This window comes from Choloepus didactylus, chromosome 7 (assembly GCF_015220235.1).
Source record: "Choloepus didactylus isolate mChoDid1 chromosome 7, mChoDid1.pri, whole genome shotgun sequence".
In the NCBI taxonomy this organism is placed as follows: Eukaryota; Metazoa; Chordata; class Mammalia; order Pilosa; family Megalonychidae; genus Choloepus; species Choloepus didactylus.
The window spans coordinates 41,464,386-41,481,812 of record NC_051313.1 but is presented as its reverse complement, the minus strand read 5'-3'; the positions used below and the strand labels follow the sequence as shown (position 1 = coordinate 41,481,812).

At 33.7% G+C, this 17,427-nt stretch overlaps 1 protein-coding gene across 12 annotated transcripts in view; it reads left to right on the top strand.

Moving 5' to 3' along the window:
- Positions 1-17,427, top strand: part of CEP57L1 (centrosomal protein 57 like 1) — a 78,060-nt gene that overhangs the window by 57,067 nt on the left and 3,566 nt on the right. For 7 of the 12 annotated variants that reach the window (XM_037842291.1, XM_037842289.1, XM_037842294.1 and 4 more), the window contains 6 exons: positions 6,159-6,275; positions 7,370-7,447; positions 7,926-8,012; positions 14,634-14,711; positions 14,826-15,070; positions 16,094-16,238. In XM_037842291.1, coding sequence (XP_037698219.1) covers positions 6,159-6,275; positions 7,370-7,447; positions 7,926-8,012; positions 14,634-14,711; positions 14,826-15,070; positions 16,094-16,238 — 750 coding nt within the window. Of the gene's footprint in view, positions 1-6,158; positions 6,276-7,369; positions 7,448-7,925; positions 8,025-14,633; positions 14,712-14,825; positions 15,071-16,093; positions 16,239-17,427 lie in introns of those variants that run through there. The other 5 variants (XM_037842296.1, XM_037842298.1, XM_037842297.1 and 2 more) reach the window with 5 other exon arrangements.

Below are 17,427 nucleotides of genomic sequence, written 5' to 3'. Positions count from 1 at the left end.
CCTGGGGAGGTGGATGAGGAAGGAGCCAAGTGCCAGGAGCTTCTTCCACGGCTCTGTAAAGTTATGTGTTGCTAACTCTGCACCTGCCTAGCAAATGCAGCCCTTCACCTGTCCTCCACAGCTGTGAGGAAGCATACTGTCTTTTAGTCTCCTCTAGTACCTTTGTCCAGAGCAGGTTGGAACAATGGCTGCCCTCTGAGCCAGGTCCCTAGTGATCTGAAGTAGCTAATCAAAAGCAGTGATCACTGATCAGACTGTGACACCCCACCCCCAGATCTTGGGGAGCTAGGTCTTTGTCTCTCTCCAGAACTAGCAAGTTGTGCCAGGGGCCAGACCCCACTGCTGCCTGATGTGAGAGTGGGGAATGAGTACCACTGTCTTACAGAGAGAGCAATTTACCATAATTTACAAGCCTCTTCCTCCTGCTCTTCCCTTTTTGCTGTACAGTATTCTGCTGGACTCTGGGGTTTCATATTAGTTGATTCAGACAGTTCCTGCCTGATAAATAATTGTTCTGATGGAGAGATTGATTCCTGGAGCTTTCTACTCCGCCGTCTTCCCACAATCCCTGTCAGAGTATTTAATTTTATTCATGGATTTATCTGCATCTGTTGAGATGGTCATATGATTTTTCTCCTTTATTCTGTTTACATAGTCAATTAAATTCATTGCTTTTCAAACATTAACTCACCCTTGCATTGCTGGTATAAATCCCAGTTGATCTTGTTGGGTTATTCTTTTATATATTGATTCAATTTGCTGATATTTTGCTAACTATTTTTGAGTATGTCCATAAGATATCTTACTTTATAATTTTCTTATAATGTCTGGTTTTTGTGTCATGGTTTTGCCAGCCCTATAAAATGAGTTGGGAAGGTTCCTCCTTCTTCTGTTTTCTGAAAGACTTTGTGTAAGACTGCTATTATTTTTTCATTAAATGTTTGATAGAATTCAACATTTGATAAAAGCCACCTGGGACTAGATTTTTCTTTATGGGATTTTTTTAAATAGCTTCATTTTTTTAAACAGTGTACCATACAGTTGACCCGTTTAAAGTGAACAGTTCAATGGCTTTTACTATATTCACAGATAATGTGCAACCATCATTGCAGTCAATTTTAGAACATTTTCATCACCTCAAAAAAAAAACCTGGACCTTTTAGCTTTTATTCCCCTATCCCTTTATCCTCACTTCCAGCCCCAAGCAACCACTGATTTACTCCCTTTCTCCATGGATTTGCTTATTGTGGATCTTTCATAGAGATGGAATCATACAAATACATATGTGGTCTTTTGTGTCAGGCTTCTTTTAATTAGCATAATGTATTATAGAATGTATCACAACTTTTCTCCCTTTTATAACTGAATAAATATTCCATTGTGTGAATATACTACATTTTGTTTATCTACCCATCCATTGATGGATAGTTGAGTTGTTTCCACCTTTTGGCTATTGTGAATAATGGTACTATAAACATTTGTGTACAAGTTTTTATATAGACATATTTTCATTTCTCTTGGGTATATACCTAGTAATACAGTTGCTGAATTATCTGGTAACTGTGTGTTTAATCATTTGAAGAACTCCCATACTGTTTTCCAAAGCAATTACACTGCTTTTTATTCCCACTGGTTCTTGTTTCTCCACATCCTTGTCAACACTTGTTACTCTCATTTTGATTTTAACCATCCTAATGAGTGTGAAGTGGTATCTCATTGTGATTTTGATTTGCATTTCCCTGATGACTAATGATGTCAAGCATCGTTTTATGTACTAACTGGCCACTTGTTTATATTCCTTGGAGAAATGTCTGTTCAGAACCTTTGACCATTGTTAAATTGGATTTTTTGTCTTTTTATTATTGAGCTATAAGGATTCTTTATGTATTCTAGATTTAAGTCCCTTACCAAATATATCCATTCTGTTTTTTTCACTTTCTTAATGAGGGCCTTTGAAACACAAAAGTTCTTAATTTTGATGAAATTCCATTTATCTATTTTTTTCTCTTGTTGGTCATGCTTTTGGTATCATATCTAAGAACCTTTTGCTCTAAATCTAAGGTCCTGAAGATTTTCCCTGTTTTCTTCTAAGATTGTTTTAATTTTAGCTCTTTCATTTAAGTCTTTGATCCATTTTGAGTTATTTTGGGGATATTTTTAAATTACAAATTTAATTTATGTAACAGAGGACTGTTCAGCTTTTCTGTTTCTTTTCGTGTCTTTGGTGATATCCCTGTTTCATTGTTGATACTGTTAATTTGTGTTTTCACTCTTTTTATTATCAATTTCCTAGCACGTTATCAATTTTATTAATATTTTAAGAGAAATTTATTGTTTCCTTTCTTCTGTGGTAAAGGATTTAATTTACTGGTTGTCCCCCTGCCCCACCTTTCTATGCTGAAAGGGTAGATTATTGATTTTAAACCTTTTATTCTTTCCTTTTAAATATTATATTTTGCAATTAAAGCTATAAATTGCCTTCTAAACACTGCTTTACCTATGCCCTATAAATTTTGATGTATTATTGATTTTTATTGTCATTCAGTTCAAATTATTTTCTGATTTCTTTGGTAATTTCTTCTTTAACGCCTCTTCTTCCTCCTTTTGTCTCGCCTCCTTCTCCTTTTTAATAGTTGTTCCAGGGATTAGAACAGGCATTCTTAACTTACCACAGTCTTCCATGGATTAATGTTAAAATACTTCACATAGTAGGATTCTTACTGTAGTATGCTTCCATTTATCCCCAATTGTGCTCTTGTTTTCACGCATTTTACTTCTGCATAGGTTATAAACCTCACAATACATTACTATTTTTGCTTTATATGTTCAATTATCCTTTAAAATATTAAGAAGCAAGAAAAATTATGTATTCACATTTTTACTATTTCATTTTTATTTCTTTGCATAGTTTTAATATTCCGTCTCATCATTTTTCTTCAATATGAAGTACTATATAATTTCTTGTAGTGCAGCTATGCTAAGAATTCTCTCAGCATTTATCATCTGGAAAAGTATTTTATCATCAGTATTGAAGGATATTTTTGCTTGATACAGAATTCTAGTTGACACCTTTTTTCTTTCAGTACCTTAAAGATGTTGTTTCAACTGTCTTCTGGCTTTCATAGTTTCTAATGAGAATTCTTATCTTCATTTCTCTGGCTTCTTTTAAGATTAATTCTTTATCACTGGTTTTCAACCAGTTGATAATGATGTGCCTAAGTGTGGGTTTGTATGTATTCTGCTCGGGTTTGTTGAGATTCTTGGATCTGTGATTTATACTTTTCACCAAGTTTGCAACATTGTTAGCATTATTTCTTCAAATAATTATGTTATTCCCCTTCTTCTCCTCTCTTCCTGAGACTCCAGTTAAACATATGTATAACACAGGTCACTGAAACTCTGTTTATTATTTTTCAGCCTTTTTTCCCCTCTGTACTTAAGTTTCTGTAATTTCTATTGCCTTGTCTTCATGTTCACTGACATTTTCTTCTGAAGTGTCCAGTCTGTCATTAAGCCCATCCAGTAAATTTTTCATTTAGATATTTTTCAGTAATAGAATTTCAGTTTTCTTTTTTGTAGTTTCCATTTGTCTACTGAAATTCCCCATCTGTTTTCTCATTGTTTCAATCTTTTCATGTAAGTCTTTGATCATATTTATAATAGTAATTTTAAAGTTCTTGTCTGCTTGTTTCAATTTCTCAATCATATGTATGTCTATTTGTATTGACGTATTTTTCTGGTTGTAGATGACATTTTTCTGCCTTTTTGTGTTTGCAGTAACTTTGTATTATATTCTGGATACTGTTGAGTCTGTATTTGTTGTCTTCTTTTTAAAAACTATTGAGTTTTGTCCTGACACACAGTTAATATACTCGCAGATCAGCTTGATGTTTTCAGTGCTTGTTTTAAAGCTTTGTTTGGTCAGGTCTGGAGAAACCGTTTCTCCAGGACTAGAGTAACTCTAATTCTAAGGCGTGGCTTTTTGGTAGGGGTAAGGGGCCTTAACTGAATATCAACAATGTTCAATGAAGTCTCACAACTCTAGCTAGTTGAAACTAACTGCTTCTGGCACTGTGTGACTTATGGAATTTCCATTCCACCCACCTCTCCACAGCAGCTTTTCCTCTACCAGACTTCACAGTGTAGGCTTCCCTGTGCATGAGCAGCTTAATATTCAGCTAAAAGGGATTAAAAGGGACCCCTACATAGATTTCTAGAGCTCCTTCTCTATACAACTTCCTCCTCTCCTTTATCCTGCCTGTAAATTTCAGCAGCCAGCAGCCATGAACTCTGATCTCTGCCTCCTCTGCTCAGCTTAGTCACCGTGCTCTACTTGGACTCACCCTCCCTGTATGATGGTCCAGAAAGTATCTCCTGGCAGAAAGCTGGGCCATTCATGAGGCCTATCTTGTGTTCCCTTTCTCTTAGGGAACACAGTCCTCTGTTGTTGTCTAGCATCTAAAACAATTGCTTCATGTACTTTATCCAGTTTGTAGTTGTTTAATAAGAGAAGGCTGATTTGGTAACAGTCAGAGCCAGAGGCTGAAGTCTTTCAAACTTTTTTGATCAAAAGTACAGTAATAAATACCATTACAAAGCAAATATATAGATATGTACATGTATTTGTAAATGTATAAGTGAAACAAACATTTAGTGAAACAATATTTATCTTTATTCTGTGAAACAGTGTATTTTCTATTTATTTTTTTAATGTTGATTTTGACCTACTAAATTGATTTTGTTACCCACTGAGTTATGACCTGAAGTTTGCAAAATACCAATGTATTGAGATTCTTACAAATGTGCTGTAGGAGACATGTACAGACATACTCATGGTGTTGTTCATAGTAGAAAAATACTGAAATCAATTCAAATGTCCTTTATAGAATATTCACACAATAGACTGTTACATAGCAGGGAAAATGAAAGAAGTATATCTACTTGGAATAGCATGGATTAATTTTTGAAACATAATGTTCAATCAAAAAAGCAAGCCCAGCGTTGACATGTAGTTTGATACTATTTTATAGAGCTCAAAAACAAGCACATCTAAACAATACCTTGTTTAGGGATCCATACATGTTCATTATATTATAAAGAAAAGCAAGTGTGTATTGAATACAAATTTCATAACTCTAGTAATCTCTGGGAAGGGAGAGATGAGGCGTCAGTTGGGAGTAGCATAACAGTAAATTAAATAGTACTGTTAATGTTGCAGTTTTTAAGTTGAGTAGTTAATTTATAGATGTACATTTTAATAGTATGCTTCATAAATTACATTATATTATATACCTATATTACTTTTTTAAAAATGAGACTGTGATATTGAAAGATCTCCAATATATATCATTAAGTAAAAGAAAGTAAGATTCAGAACCCATTTGTAAAGGGGTTGCAAAACAGAAGATCTATGTAGATGTGTGTAAATGCATAGATTATCTCTGGAACAATACAAAAAATGCTAGTGACAGTGGTTGCTTTTGCAGAAGAGAACTGAGTGGCTGTGAGACAGGTGAGAAGTAGAAGCACTTTCTTGTTATAGCATATCCTTTTGTATTTTATTTGTATACATGTGCATGTATTACCTATTCAAAAATACAAATTTTAACACCAGAGATGCTTTTTCAAGTGGATGGAGGACTGTTAGGAGCTGGGTCACTCATATCTCCGAGAACTACAGTGACCCTAAAATTCCAAATACTTGATATGGTAAGAAAATAAACCCTGCCCTCATGATGTTGTTTCTGTACATCACTTTACTTTTCTCCATGTTCTTTTTATGCTTTATTCCTCTGATAGCTGATTTTGTGTGTCAGAGTTAGAGAGAAGATAAGTCAATGAATATGACCACCTTGTGAATAATTCTATTTAATGCACATTTTGCTGATGATGTTTGTCCATAGTAGAATGTTATATAAAGAAGCTAGAAGAGTTTATTCCATTGATGCTAATATAGGACATCTTTTTTTTTTCACATTGTATTTGCTCCTTGAAAGTATTTAATTTTCTTGTTTTTTGCCTGTAAGCACCTAACATATGTACATGTATACACATATTTATGACAGATTTATATTGTGCTTTGATTTGTCAGAAATTTCATTATTATTGAGCCATTAGCATTGCTTGCCAAATTCAGATTTTGTTTTTGTCCTTTCCAGGCTCAGCTTCAAAGGGAAAAAGAACAAGATCATATGATGCTGCATGCAAAACTTGAAAAGCTTGATATCTTAGAAAAAGAATGTTTTAGACTTACAACGACTCAGAAAACTGCTGAGGTAAGCTTCTACTTGTTTCTCTGAAGTGATGATGCCAGGAATAAATCTTTAGTGTTAAATACGGTTGGTATTGTCTGTGAATGTAGAGTGTTATATTAGATTTATGTAACACTTCATTTTTGACTTGTAGTAATTCAGATATGAAATCCTGTCTATAGAGATGAAAAGCTAATGTGTCCTGTCATGGCATGAATGAGCTTGCCTTTTGAATGTAAAATTGCAATTTTTGGCTTCTTCTAAAATGGTAGAACATTTTCATTTGTCAGGTAATTTGCCTAAAGAATATCGAAAAGTTTGTCTTTCACCACTTACAGGTAAGTTGGGCCTATCCTAGATCCCCTCCTGAAATGTCTTCTCTTATTTCTCCTCCCAGATACTTGCATTTCACAGATCTTTCTTCAGGTCCTGCTTCCTCTATGAAACCTTCCTTGAGTTCTCCAGCACTCGGGAAGCTCTCCCTTTGAATGAGTACTGTCCTCCTATTCTGAACCATACCACCAATGGAAGATGTAATACTTATGTGTATAAAGCTGTATAGTGTAAACATGGTCTGGGTCAGATCATGTACTTTGTTTTCTTACTGTTTCATTTGTGTTACTCATTTCCCTAAGTACAATATTAGTTCTTAAGTAACTGAGGACTAAATCTTGTACTTATCTTCCTGCTCTGTAACTCCCTCAGCAACTGTGTCCTTATTGCATTCACATGGTAGACATTTAATAAAAGGCTAATAGTTTGACGACTGGGATATTTCTGTGCTTTGAATGAAACATTCAGACCAAAGCTATATTTGACCCTTAGACTTTCAATACCACCAAAAGTTTCATCATTATAGCTTTGTTGCTGGGAGTTAAAAAGCCTGTAAGTGTATCACATTCTTTGCTTTCCCTTTGTTCTCAGATGTAATAGCAAGTAAAGAGCATAGGAAGAAAGCCAAAGAAAATCTTGGCATTTTTTGCCATTCCTTTTTCTTATTCTCTGCTTTAACCTGCCAAGCTTTTAAGAATTAAGACCTTTAGGACTTAACTTCAAAAAGTAACAAATATTTGGCTCTATTTTTTATATAGCAATTCAGGTTTTTTATTCTTTTGTAGGACAAGATTAAACATTTAGAGGAAAAACTTAAGGAAGAAGAACATCAGCGTAAACTATTTCAAGACAAAGCTTCTGAGGTAAATAAAGCAGCACAAACCTATTATACTAAACCACATATTATATTTTTCATTAGCTGAAGCCTATATTCTAGACTCTAATTTCTGTTTCCTAGAATGTTAGTTTTGTCTCTTTTTGCTATAATAATGAAATTCTTAATCAGTCAGCCAGTATATTCTTATATTTGGATGCATTGCCAAGAGGTCTTTTGAAACTCTGATTTGTGTGTCTGTATATCAGTTGAAAGAACTACTGCAATAGATTGTTTTCCATTTGATTGAAAGATGTGTTAAATAACGTATTCTCTTCTAAATACAAAATGGTTGTAGTTACCAATAGGCTTAGTGACTTACATTTAGAAAATAATTATTTGGGTTTTCTTTTCTTCCTAAAAAAGCCTTTTTATATTTATAATTTGAGATTTGATCCTTCATTATAAAGGTTTCTCAGGACCTCATTACAAATCAAATTTATAAGTTTTTGTCTTTAATATTATAGCTTCAAACTGGACTTGAAATCAATAGAATTTTAATGTCTTCCATTTCAAAACCAAAATACTCTAAGGAAATGAAGAAATCTTCAAAGGTGGGCATATAAAACTTTTCCCCAAACAACACTTTTCTGTACTTGCTAATACTTAACTTATTCACCCTTTTAATGTTTTATACCTATTTCCACCAAAGACATTAAATAATGCCATGGAATGTAAATAAAAGCACCAGTCAAGTAATGATGATTTGGTGTGTGACAGAAAATTCTTCCATAAAACCTAGTTTAAAGAAAGTAACAGCAATTGAGCACAAAACCTAGCTCTGAATTTAACAACCAAAGCAAAAAGGAAATAACAGGAAGCGTTCCAGTTTTTCTAGAAAGACAAACTTTTTCCTAGTATTAAATTCTTAGAGAAGTTTATTTTGTGATACTTTATAAAAAAGGTATTAAACAACACAATATCGGCTGACTTACATAGCAGTTTTATGTGATACATGCACAATAAAAAACAAGGAAATGATATGAAATTACAGGTCTATATAGTCATTTTTATGGGAAATTTATTATTTTTATTATCAATTGTTCTTTCTATGTTCAGATCAGAATTTGTCTAAAAATTAGGATAATTTGGGAAGTTGGTACTCTATAGATTGATCACTATTTTATTTAAATGACTTGATATTTTGGATGTATTGTATTAAACCATCTTAATTATATAATGCTAAGAGAAAAATTGTAATCCTTTTTAATCTTATGATTCTGCAATTATGGTTTTAATTTATTCACTATGCAGGTAGTGAATGTTTCTATGTACCAGTCGCTGTGGGAGTCAGTGATGCTATTTGAGAATTCTGGCCACCACCATAGGCCAAAACTATGGATACTATGATGGAGAGACCATTATACTTAACTTTGGCTACTCTTTTATTACACAAATAAGAATTACTGTTCAATGCTCTAGCTTCATTTTTCATAATTTTTTCTTTAAAGAATTTACAAACTACAATAATGAAAAATATTTTCCCAATTAAACTTTGTGGGTTTTTTTGTTTGTTTTTTTTTTTGTTGTTGTTTTGCTTATTTCCTTCCTTAAATATTTGTTTTGTGTCTTATTTGTACAAAGGAATTAGTTACAAAGCCAAATAGAAAATTACCATAGGTAATCTGAAAGTAGAAAAACTATTGACCTATTTTTATATTTAGGTTATGTGTCATCCTTCATCTGATCAGTTAGTAGAATTTTTTTTTAATGTATTCATTGTTAAAATAGTGAAGGTGCAGGGAAAAGTAAAGTAAAAGAAATGAAGGGAAGGAAAGGGACTCCTGGAAGAGAAGAAAAAGAATTTATAGATTCTATAGATAATAATGTTCCCCTTTAAAGAAGGAAGGAGCACTAATGTTGCTGAAGGTAGGATCAGCTTTTGAGAGGCCTCTATAATGCTCCTAGTCATCTCTCTGAAACTGTTTCTCCATGTCCTGGGCATAATTCATTCAACTCATCACATCTTGATTTACGTACACTGGTATCTGTAGGTGATAAAGAGATAAATAAGACAGGAATTTATAGAAAAGGAGATAAATATACAAATATAATATAAGACAGGATAATAAAAGTTTAACATATATAAACAAGGTATTTTGATGCTTTGAAAGTAAAGGAATATGTGAGAGTTTAGACAGGAAACAGTTTTAAAGGCAGCCTTGGAGAATCAATGATGAGGAGAAGTACCTTACAGTCTGAGGAAGTAGCTGATTTTTCCAGGGACCCATAGATGATAATAGTTTACTATTTGGGATGAGACGGAGGTATGGTGAGAGTTAAAATTCAGAATAAAGCTTGGAGTGAGATTATAGCTGACCTTCAATGCCTTATTAAGACTTTGAGGCTTTTATTCTGTAAACAGTTGGGAACCATTGAAAGTTTTTGAGAATAATGGGGACACGGTTATTGTTGTAATTCTTAAACGATAATTGACAGCAGTAGGAAAAGGTGAGTTCGAAAAAAGAGTCAAGGGACTGTCGGAATATTGTAAGAGAAATGATGGAAGCCTTTCATTATTCTCTTAAAGTTAGATTGTAGAATCCTCATTCAGTAAAATGACTTGAAGAATTAACTTAAATGTTTTTGCTCTTAATTATGACAACACTACCAATGCCAAGAGTCCCATACCCCTCCCTTATATCCCCCTCTTATAGGCATTTAGCTTTTGTATATTGCCTTTGTTACATTAAAGGAAGCATAATACAATGTTTCTGTTAACTATAGTCTCTAGTTTGCATTGATTGTATTTTTCTCCCCAATACCACCCCATTTTTAACGCCTTATAAGGTTGACATTCATTTGTTCTCCCTCATGTAAAAACGTATTTGTACATCTTATCACAATTGTTGAGCACTCTAGGTTTCACTGAGTTATACATTCCCAGTCTTTATCTTTCCTCTTTCCTTCTGTTGTCCCACATGCTCCTAACCTTCCTCTTTCAACCATACTCACAGTCATCTTTGCTCAGTGTACTTACTTTGTTGTACTACCATCACCCAAAATTCTGTTCTAAACCTCTCACTCACATCTTTTCCTATCTGTCTGTAGTGCTCCCTTTAGTACTTCCTGTAGTGCAGGTGTCTTGGTCACAAACTCTCTCATTGTGTGTTTGTCAGAGAATGTTTTAAACTCTCCCTCATATTTGAAGGACAGAGGACAGTTTTGCCAAATATAAGATTCTTAGTTGGCAGTTTTTTCTCTTTCAGTATCTTAAATGTATCACACCACTTCCTTCTTGCCTCCATGGTTTCTACTGAGAAATCTGCACATAGTCTTATCAAGCTTCCTTTGTTTGTGATGAATCACTTTTCTCTTGCTGCTTTCATGATTCTCTGTTTATCTTTGATGTTTGAGAATCTGATTATTAAGTGTCTTAGAGTAGGTCTGTTCAGATCTGTTCTGTTTGGGGTACACTGCGCTTCTTAGATCTGTAATTTTATGTCTTTCATAAGAGATAGGAAATTTTCATTGATTATTTCTTCTATTATTGCTTCTGCCCCTTTTCCCTTCTTTTCTCCTTTTACATACATTCATGTGCTTCATCTTGTCATTCACTTCCTGAGATGTTGCTCATATTTTGCCATTCTTTTCCCTATCTGTTCTTTCATATGTAGAATTTCAGGTGTCTTGTTCTCCAGTTCCTGAATGTTTTCTTCCGCCTCTTCAGATCTGCTGTTGTATGTCTCCATTGTGTTTTTTTTTTTTTAATTCAGTTTTATTGAAATATATTCACAAACCATACAGTCATCCATGGTATACAATCAGCTGTTCACAGTATGATCATATAGTTATGCGTTCATCACCACAATCTATTTCTGAACATTTTCCTTACATCAGAAAGAATCAGAATAAGAATAAAAAATAAAAGTGAAAAGAGAATACCCAAACCATCCCCCCATCCCACCCTATTTGTCATTTAGTTTTTACTCCCATTTTTCTACTGATTTTTTTTCAATTTTTTAACTTTGTTTATCAAAAAATTAAAAACAAACAGGCAAACAACAACCAAAAGAACCCCACAACATTTCAAACAAAGCAATGGATTAAGGAAAACAAATAACCTAAAATAACTACTTTGCTTCCAATATGTTCCTACCATACCCCATGAAAATTAATAAACCATGTCCAAACAGAGGAGTAAGAAAAACAAATAATCTAAAATAACTACATTGCTTCCAACATGTTCCTACCATACCCCAAGAAAATTAACAACCCCTAAGAAAACAAAGGAATAAGAGAAAAAAAAAACCTAAAATAACTCTATTGCTTCCAACATGATCTTACTATATCCAAGAAAGTTTACAAACCATAATCATTCCTGAGCATTCCCATAACATTGAGATTACTCTCCATAGTTTATCTGTTCTTATTAGATTATCATTCCCCCTCCCCTAATTGGTATCTCTAGGTCCCCTACATTCTACAGTATAAAACATTGTACATTTTTCACAGAATTCACATTAGTGGTAACATACAATATCTCTCTTTTTGTGCCTGGCTTATTTTGCTCAGCATTATGTCTTTTTTTTTTTTTTTTTTTTTTAATCTTCATTTTATTGAGATATATTCATATACCACGCAGTCATACAAAACAAATCGTACTTTCGATTGTTCACAGTACCATTACATAGTTGTACATTCATCACCCAAATCAATCCCTGACACCTTCATTAGCACACACACAAGAATAACAAGAATAATAATTAGAGTGAAAAAGAGCAATTGAAGTAAAAAAGAACACTGGGTACCTTTGTCTGTTTGTTTCCTTCCCCTATTTTTCTACCCATCCATCCATAAACTAGACGAAGTGGAGTGTGGTCCTTATGGCTTTCCCAATCCCCTTGTCACCCCTCATAAGCTACATTTTTATACAACTGTCTTCGAGATTCATGGGTTCTGGGTTGTAGTTTGATAGTTTCAGGTATCCACCACCAGCTACCCCAATTCTTTAGAACCTAAAAAGGGTTGTCTAAAGTGTGCATAAGAGTGCCCACCAGAGTGACCTCTCGGCTCCTTTTGGATTCTCTCTGCCACTGAAGCTTATTTCATTTCCTTTCACATCGCCCTTTTGGTCAAGAAGATGTTCTCCGTCCCACGATGCCAGGTCTACATTCCTCCCCGGGAGTCATATTCCACTTTGCCAGGGAGATTCACTCCCCTGGGTGTTTTTATTCTGCAATCTCAGCCATTCCACCCATTCCAGGTTGTTGTACGAAGTGTGGACAGTCACAGTTGTCCCCCAGCAGTTCCAGATTATTTACTAGTTGTTCCTGGTTATTCATTAGTTGCTCCAGGGGACTAACTAAATTCCACTCCTCTCTATGCTGCCATCTTGCCCCCCCAGCAATGTCTTTTTAAAAATGTTTCATGAAAGAGTATAAGTAACAAAAAAAGTCTGATTAAAAAATATTAATACAGTTATAAATAATACATAAATAAAAAATAAAATAATAAAATTAACATTGATGTACTCATCACCCTCTTAAGAAATAAAACATATGCCCTTCCTAAATTGCATTCTGTCTCCAATGTTTGGGTAACCACAGTTCTGAATTTGTGATTATTATTCTCTGGCTTTTTTTTTTTTTTTTTAATCACTTTGCCAAATAGGTTTCCCTAAATAGTATATTGTTTAGTTATGCAGAATTTTGAACTTTATATAAATGGACTTACTCTGTGTTCCTCAGCAACTTGCTTTTTCCACTCATTGTTAAGTTTGTGGAGATTCATCTGACTGACGCACATAACAATGGTTCTCTCCTTTTTATTGCTATAGGTGCTTTTTTGTATAGGTATATCACAAGTTTGTTTATACTTTCTCCTTTCAGTGAACATTTGGGTTTTTCCCACTTTTTAAAAAAAAATCATAAACAGTGCCTCTGTGAACATTCTTTACATGTCTCCAGGTGTACATGTACAAGCGTTTCTCTAAGATGCCAGGCCCTAAGCGTCATGCATAAAAGCAATTATTCCAATTTACATTCCAACTGGCAATTACTGTCATTCCACATCCTCACCATAAATGTCTTTTTTGATGTTTTTTATGTTTTAATTTTTATTTTGAAATAATTATAGATTCACAGGAACTTATAAAAAATGTACAGGGAAGTCCTATGTACTCTTCAACCAGTTTCCCACAATGGTAATATCCTCTGTAACTACAAAACAATATTAAAACCAGGAAATAGGCATTGGTATATTATAATAGAAGAACTTATTCAGACTTCACCAGTTCTCTATGCACCTTTTTGTGTGTCTGTAAATTTAGTTCTGTGCACTTTTATGGCATGTGTAGAATCATGTAACCATCACCACAATCAAGATATAGAACTTTTCCGCCACTACAAGGCTCCCTCATGCTATGCCTTTATAGCCACACATCCCCCTCTCTAACCCCTAAAAACTTCTATTTTGCTTTCCATCCCTTTAATTTTGTTATTTTAAGACTATCATATATGGAGTTATTGAAATATAACCTTTTGAAATTGGCTTTTTTTAATCAGCCATATTCCCTTGAGACCCATCCAAGGTTGTTGCATGCATTGATACATTCTTTTTTTATTGCTGCATAGTATTCCAGGTTACAGCCGTACTACGGTTTGTTTAACTGTTTTCTTCATAAAGGACATTTGAGTTGTTTCCAGTTTTGGCTATTACAGATAAAGCTGCTGTGGACATTAGTGAATAGGTGTTTGTGTTGTGTGAACATAAGTTTTCATTTCTGTGGAATAAATGCCCAGGGGTGAAATTGCTAAGTCATATGGTGAATACATGTTTAGTTTTGTTAGAAATTGCTAAACTATTTTCCATAGTGACTGTACTATTTTTCATTCCCACAAACAGTGTATGAGTGTTCCAGGTTCTCTGCATCATCACCAGCATTTGGTGTAATCATTGTTTTTTTTTTTTATTGGCCACTCTGATACGTGTGTAGTGATATTAGTGATATTTCATTATAGTTTTAATTTACTTTTCTCTAATAGCTCATGATGTTGAACATCTTTTCATGTGTTTATTTACTATCTGTACGTCTTCTTCAGGGAAATGTCTGTCTATGTCTTTTGCCTATTTTCTAATTAGATTGTTTTTTATTGTTGAGTTTTGGGAGTTCTTTATATCATAAATGTCTTTTAAAATAATTTTTGTTTACCTTTTTCCTTGCCAATCTTTAGAAAACTAAATGTTTAAAGAGAGGACCACCTCAGCAAATTTATTCAAAGTTTGGAGCACTGCCTTTTGTGGCTGGGAAGGTGAGGGGGAAAATGAAGATACTTGTTCAGAAAACGCTCCTGCTATGTTATAAATGCTATTAAAACACCGTCTGTCTTTTGAAATTGTTCTCAGTTGTTTGTTTTCCCCTTAAGTTGGCCAGTGCAAGCCATTCTGTCAATGCAAATATGCAAAACTTCCTGCAGATAATGCAACATTGTGACCAACGCGCCCTTCCAAAGCGGTCTGAAGTTACTGAACCTAGATGTCGCTGTAGGCCTAGTAGAAGACCTTCCCAATGTAAAGCTGTAACTCCTGACTCAGAAATGTCCATTTCCATTTGTGATAATTTGTCTGAACTTTTGATGGCAATGCAAGATGAGCTGGACCAAATGAATATGTAAGTATTTTTATTCTTTATCAAGGAGAAATAACAAGATATTTAAAGGTCTTTTTTTTTTTCTGCTCAGTCTTAAAAACAAATGTCCTTTATAAATTCTTAAAGGTCTTATTTAACCATATGGATTTATTTTATTTTGATCTTCTTATTTGTTGTCACTGATTTTTTCACTGCATTTATTGGTACTATTTAAATTTTCAGCTGCTTGTAATTACTATTTTTCCAGTCTAAAGAGTTTCTATATTCCCAAGATCCATATTGATAACTGTTATTGTCATTCTAACAAATAGGGTCTGAGGATCTTAGATTTAAACTCACAATCTTTTATAAGAAAGGTTCCCTTTGCTTTTTATAATCCTTTAGTTAAATAAATAATTTCATTAGAGAAATAGGATTATAATTCCATGTTTTAGACTCTGGCTAGGCTGCATTATGAGTTTTGAAGCATCCAGAGTAAGCATAATACTGTATGGGATACATATTTTATGCCCCAAGTTTGAATATGTACTCAACAGCCATTCTAGAACATTTGTGATTTGGCTGGTTAGCTAGTTGAACTAGGACCTCTATAGAAGGGATTACTAGTTCTTTGAACAGTATTTCATTGAGTAGGCTCAAACTAAATCCAGAATTTATCAAACAAATACTTCCACTGTTAGAATTCTCTTATGTCAGGAATTCCATAGTCAGAATTAAAGAGAACTCTTTAATGCCTGTAGCTGAGAACATGAGAATATTTTACTATGTTTAACTAAGGACACTAAGAGTTCTTTTTTTTTTTCTTTCCTAAGGTTGTTTAAGGGCCTAATCTAAGATATTTCTGAATGTATCTAATCTTCAAATCCTAAAAGCCTGGTTATATTTACCATGGATTTAATTAGACAACCCTAAAGAAAGAGACTCTCTTTGAAAATTAATTTTTAACTTAAACAAAAATTTATGATTGAACAGAAAATTGTTTAATTATAGTAAAGACATATACCATAAATTATCACAATGCTTGATGTTTGCTTTCTTTAATAGGGAGCATCAAGAAATATTGAATCAAATGAAGGAAACTGAGAGCCATTCAGTCTGTGAAGATATAGAATGTGAACTAGAGCATTTAGTCAAGAAAATGGAAATTAAAGAAGAACAAATTTCCAAACTGAAGAAGCATCAAGACAGTGTAAGAAGGTTTTAGTAAAAGATTTAATAAAAAGATAATATTTTTGAATTCAGTGTTACTTTTCTATATGACCTTCCAAATTTGAGGTCTGTATATGTGGCTTAGTGAAAACATGATAGACAGGATTCACTTAGGTCTGTTACAGAATAGAGCCATCTGACCCGTTGGAATAACATGGACCTCTGTATAACTTCAAGATAATATAAGGGAAAAAAAGGAGCAGGAAAGCTTAGTTATATATTCAGAAATGACTTTGGGAAAATTGTGAGGTAGGTTAAATAGTCCGAGTTACTCTTTTAGCATTCTTTTCCCTTATCCTTCCCTCCTCTAATGCCTTAATATGATATGCCTTATGCCAGTGTGTCAGTACTATATATAAACTTAGCTCCTCAAGCAGTAAACCAATTGTAAAACCATTATTCCCCTTTTACTCTCCAAAATTGTGTTGTGCTGTGTTCCATTCCCTGGGGACCTATACTCCAGCTAGCTTTGTGAGTAAGGTAGGGGTAGTGAGGGGGGCTCTGTATTCATGTGTGAAGTCTTATTAACTAAGAATGGCTTAACAGTTTTAGTATTTTAACAGAAGAATCATGGATTATAAAATTTTATTCAAAGACAATGACTCACAGTCATTGAGTTGTTACACTGTTACACTGCTGGGGTAGATGGCAGAGGGAGCCTTTCTAGGAATCCTCTAATCACAAAATGTAGCTAACCACCTGTGGCTATTATAATCAGCATTCATATAAGTTAGTGATATATTAATCTCACAAATAAGTCTCTACTTTTCTTATAGGACAGTTAATAAAGGATGCAAAATTTTACTGCCTTTATTCTTATGACCAATACATAAATAAGAGACTCTCAGATATAGAGTTCTGAGTCTGTGAGAACATTTTGAAGCAAATATTTTTACTAACATTTAAGACTATAGTAAGTAATTTCTTTTTATGTGAAGGTGTTGGTTGAAGATTATACAGTTTGTACACTTTCTTGGAATTGCCCAGAACCTTGAAAGGAATACAAGAACATTCATATTTTTAAAACTGAGGCAATCTGCATGTAGATTGTATTTTGTATTGTTTACTAATAATAGCTATGGCAGTAGAAATTTTCAAGCATTTTATCATAATAAATTTAACGTCTGTACTGAAGAGTTGCCTGTTAGTCAAAAAGAGCACTAGATACT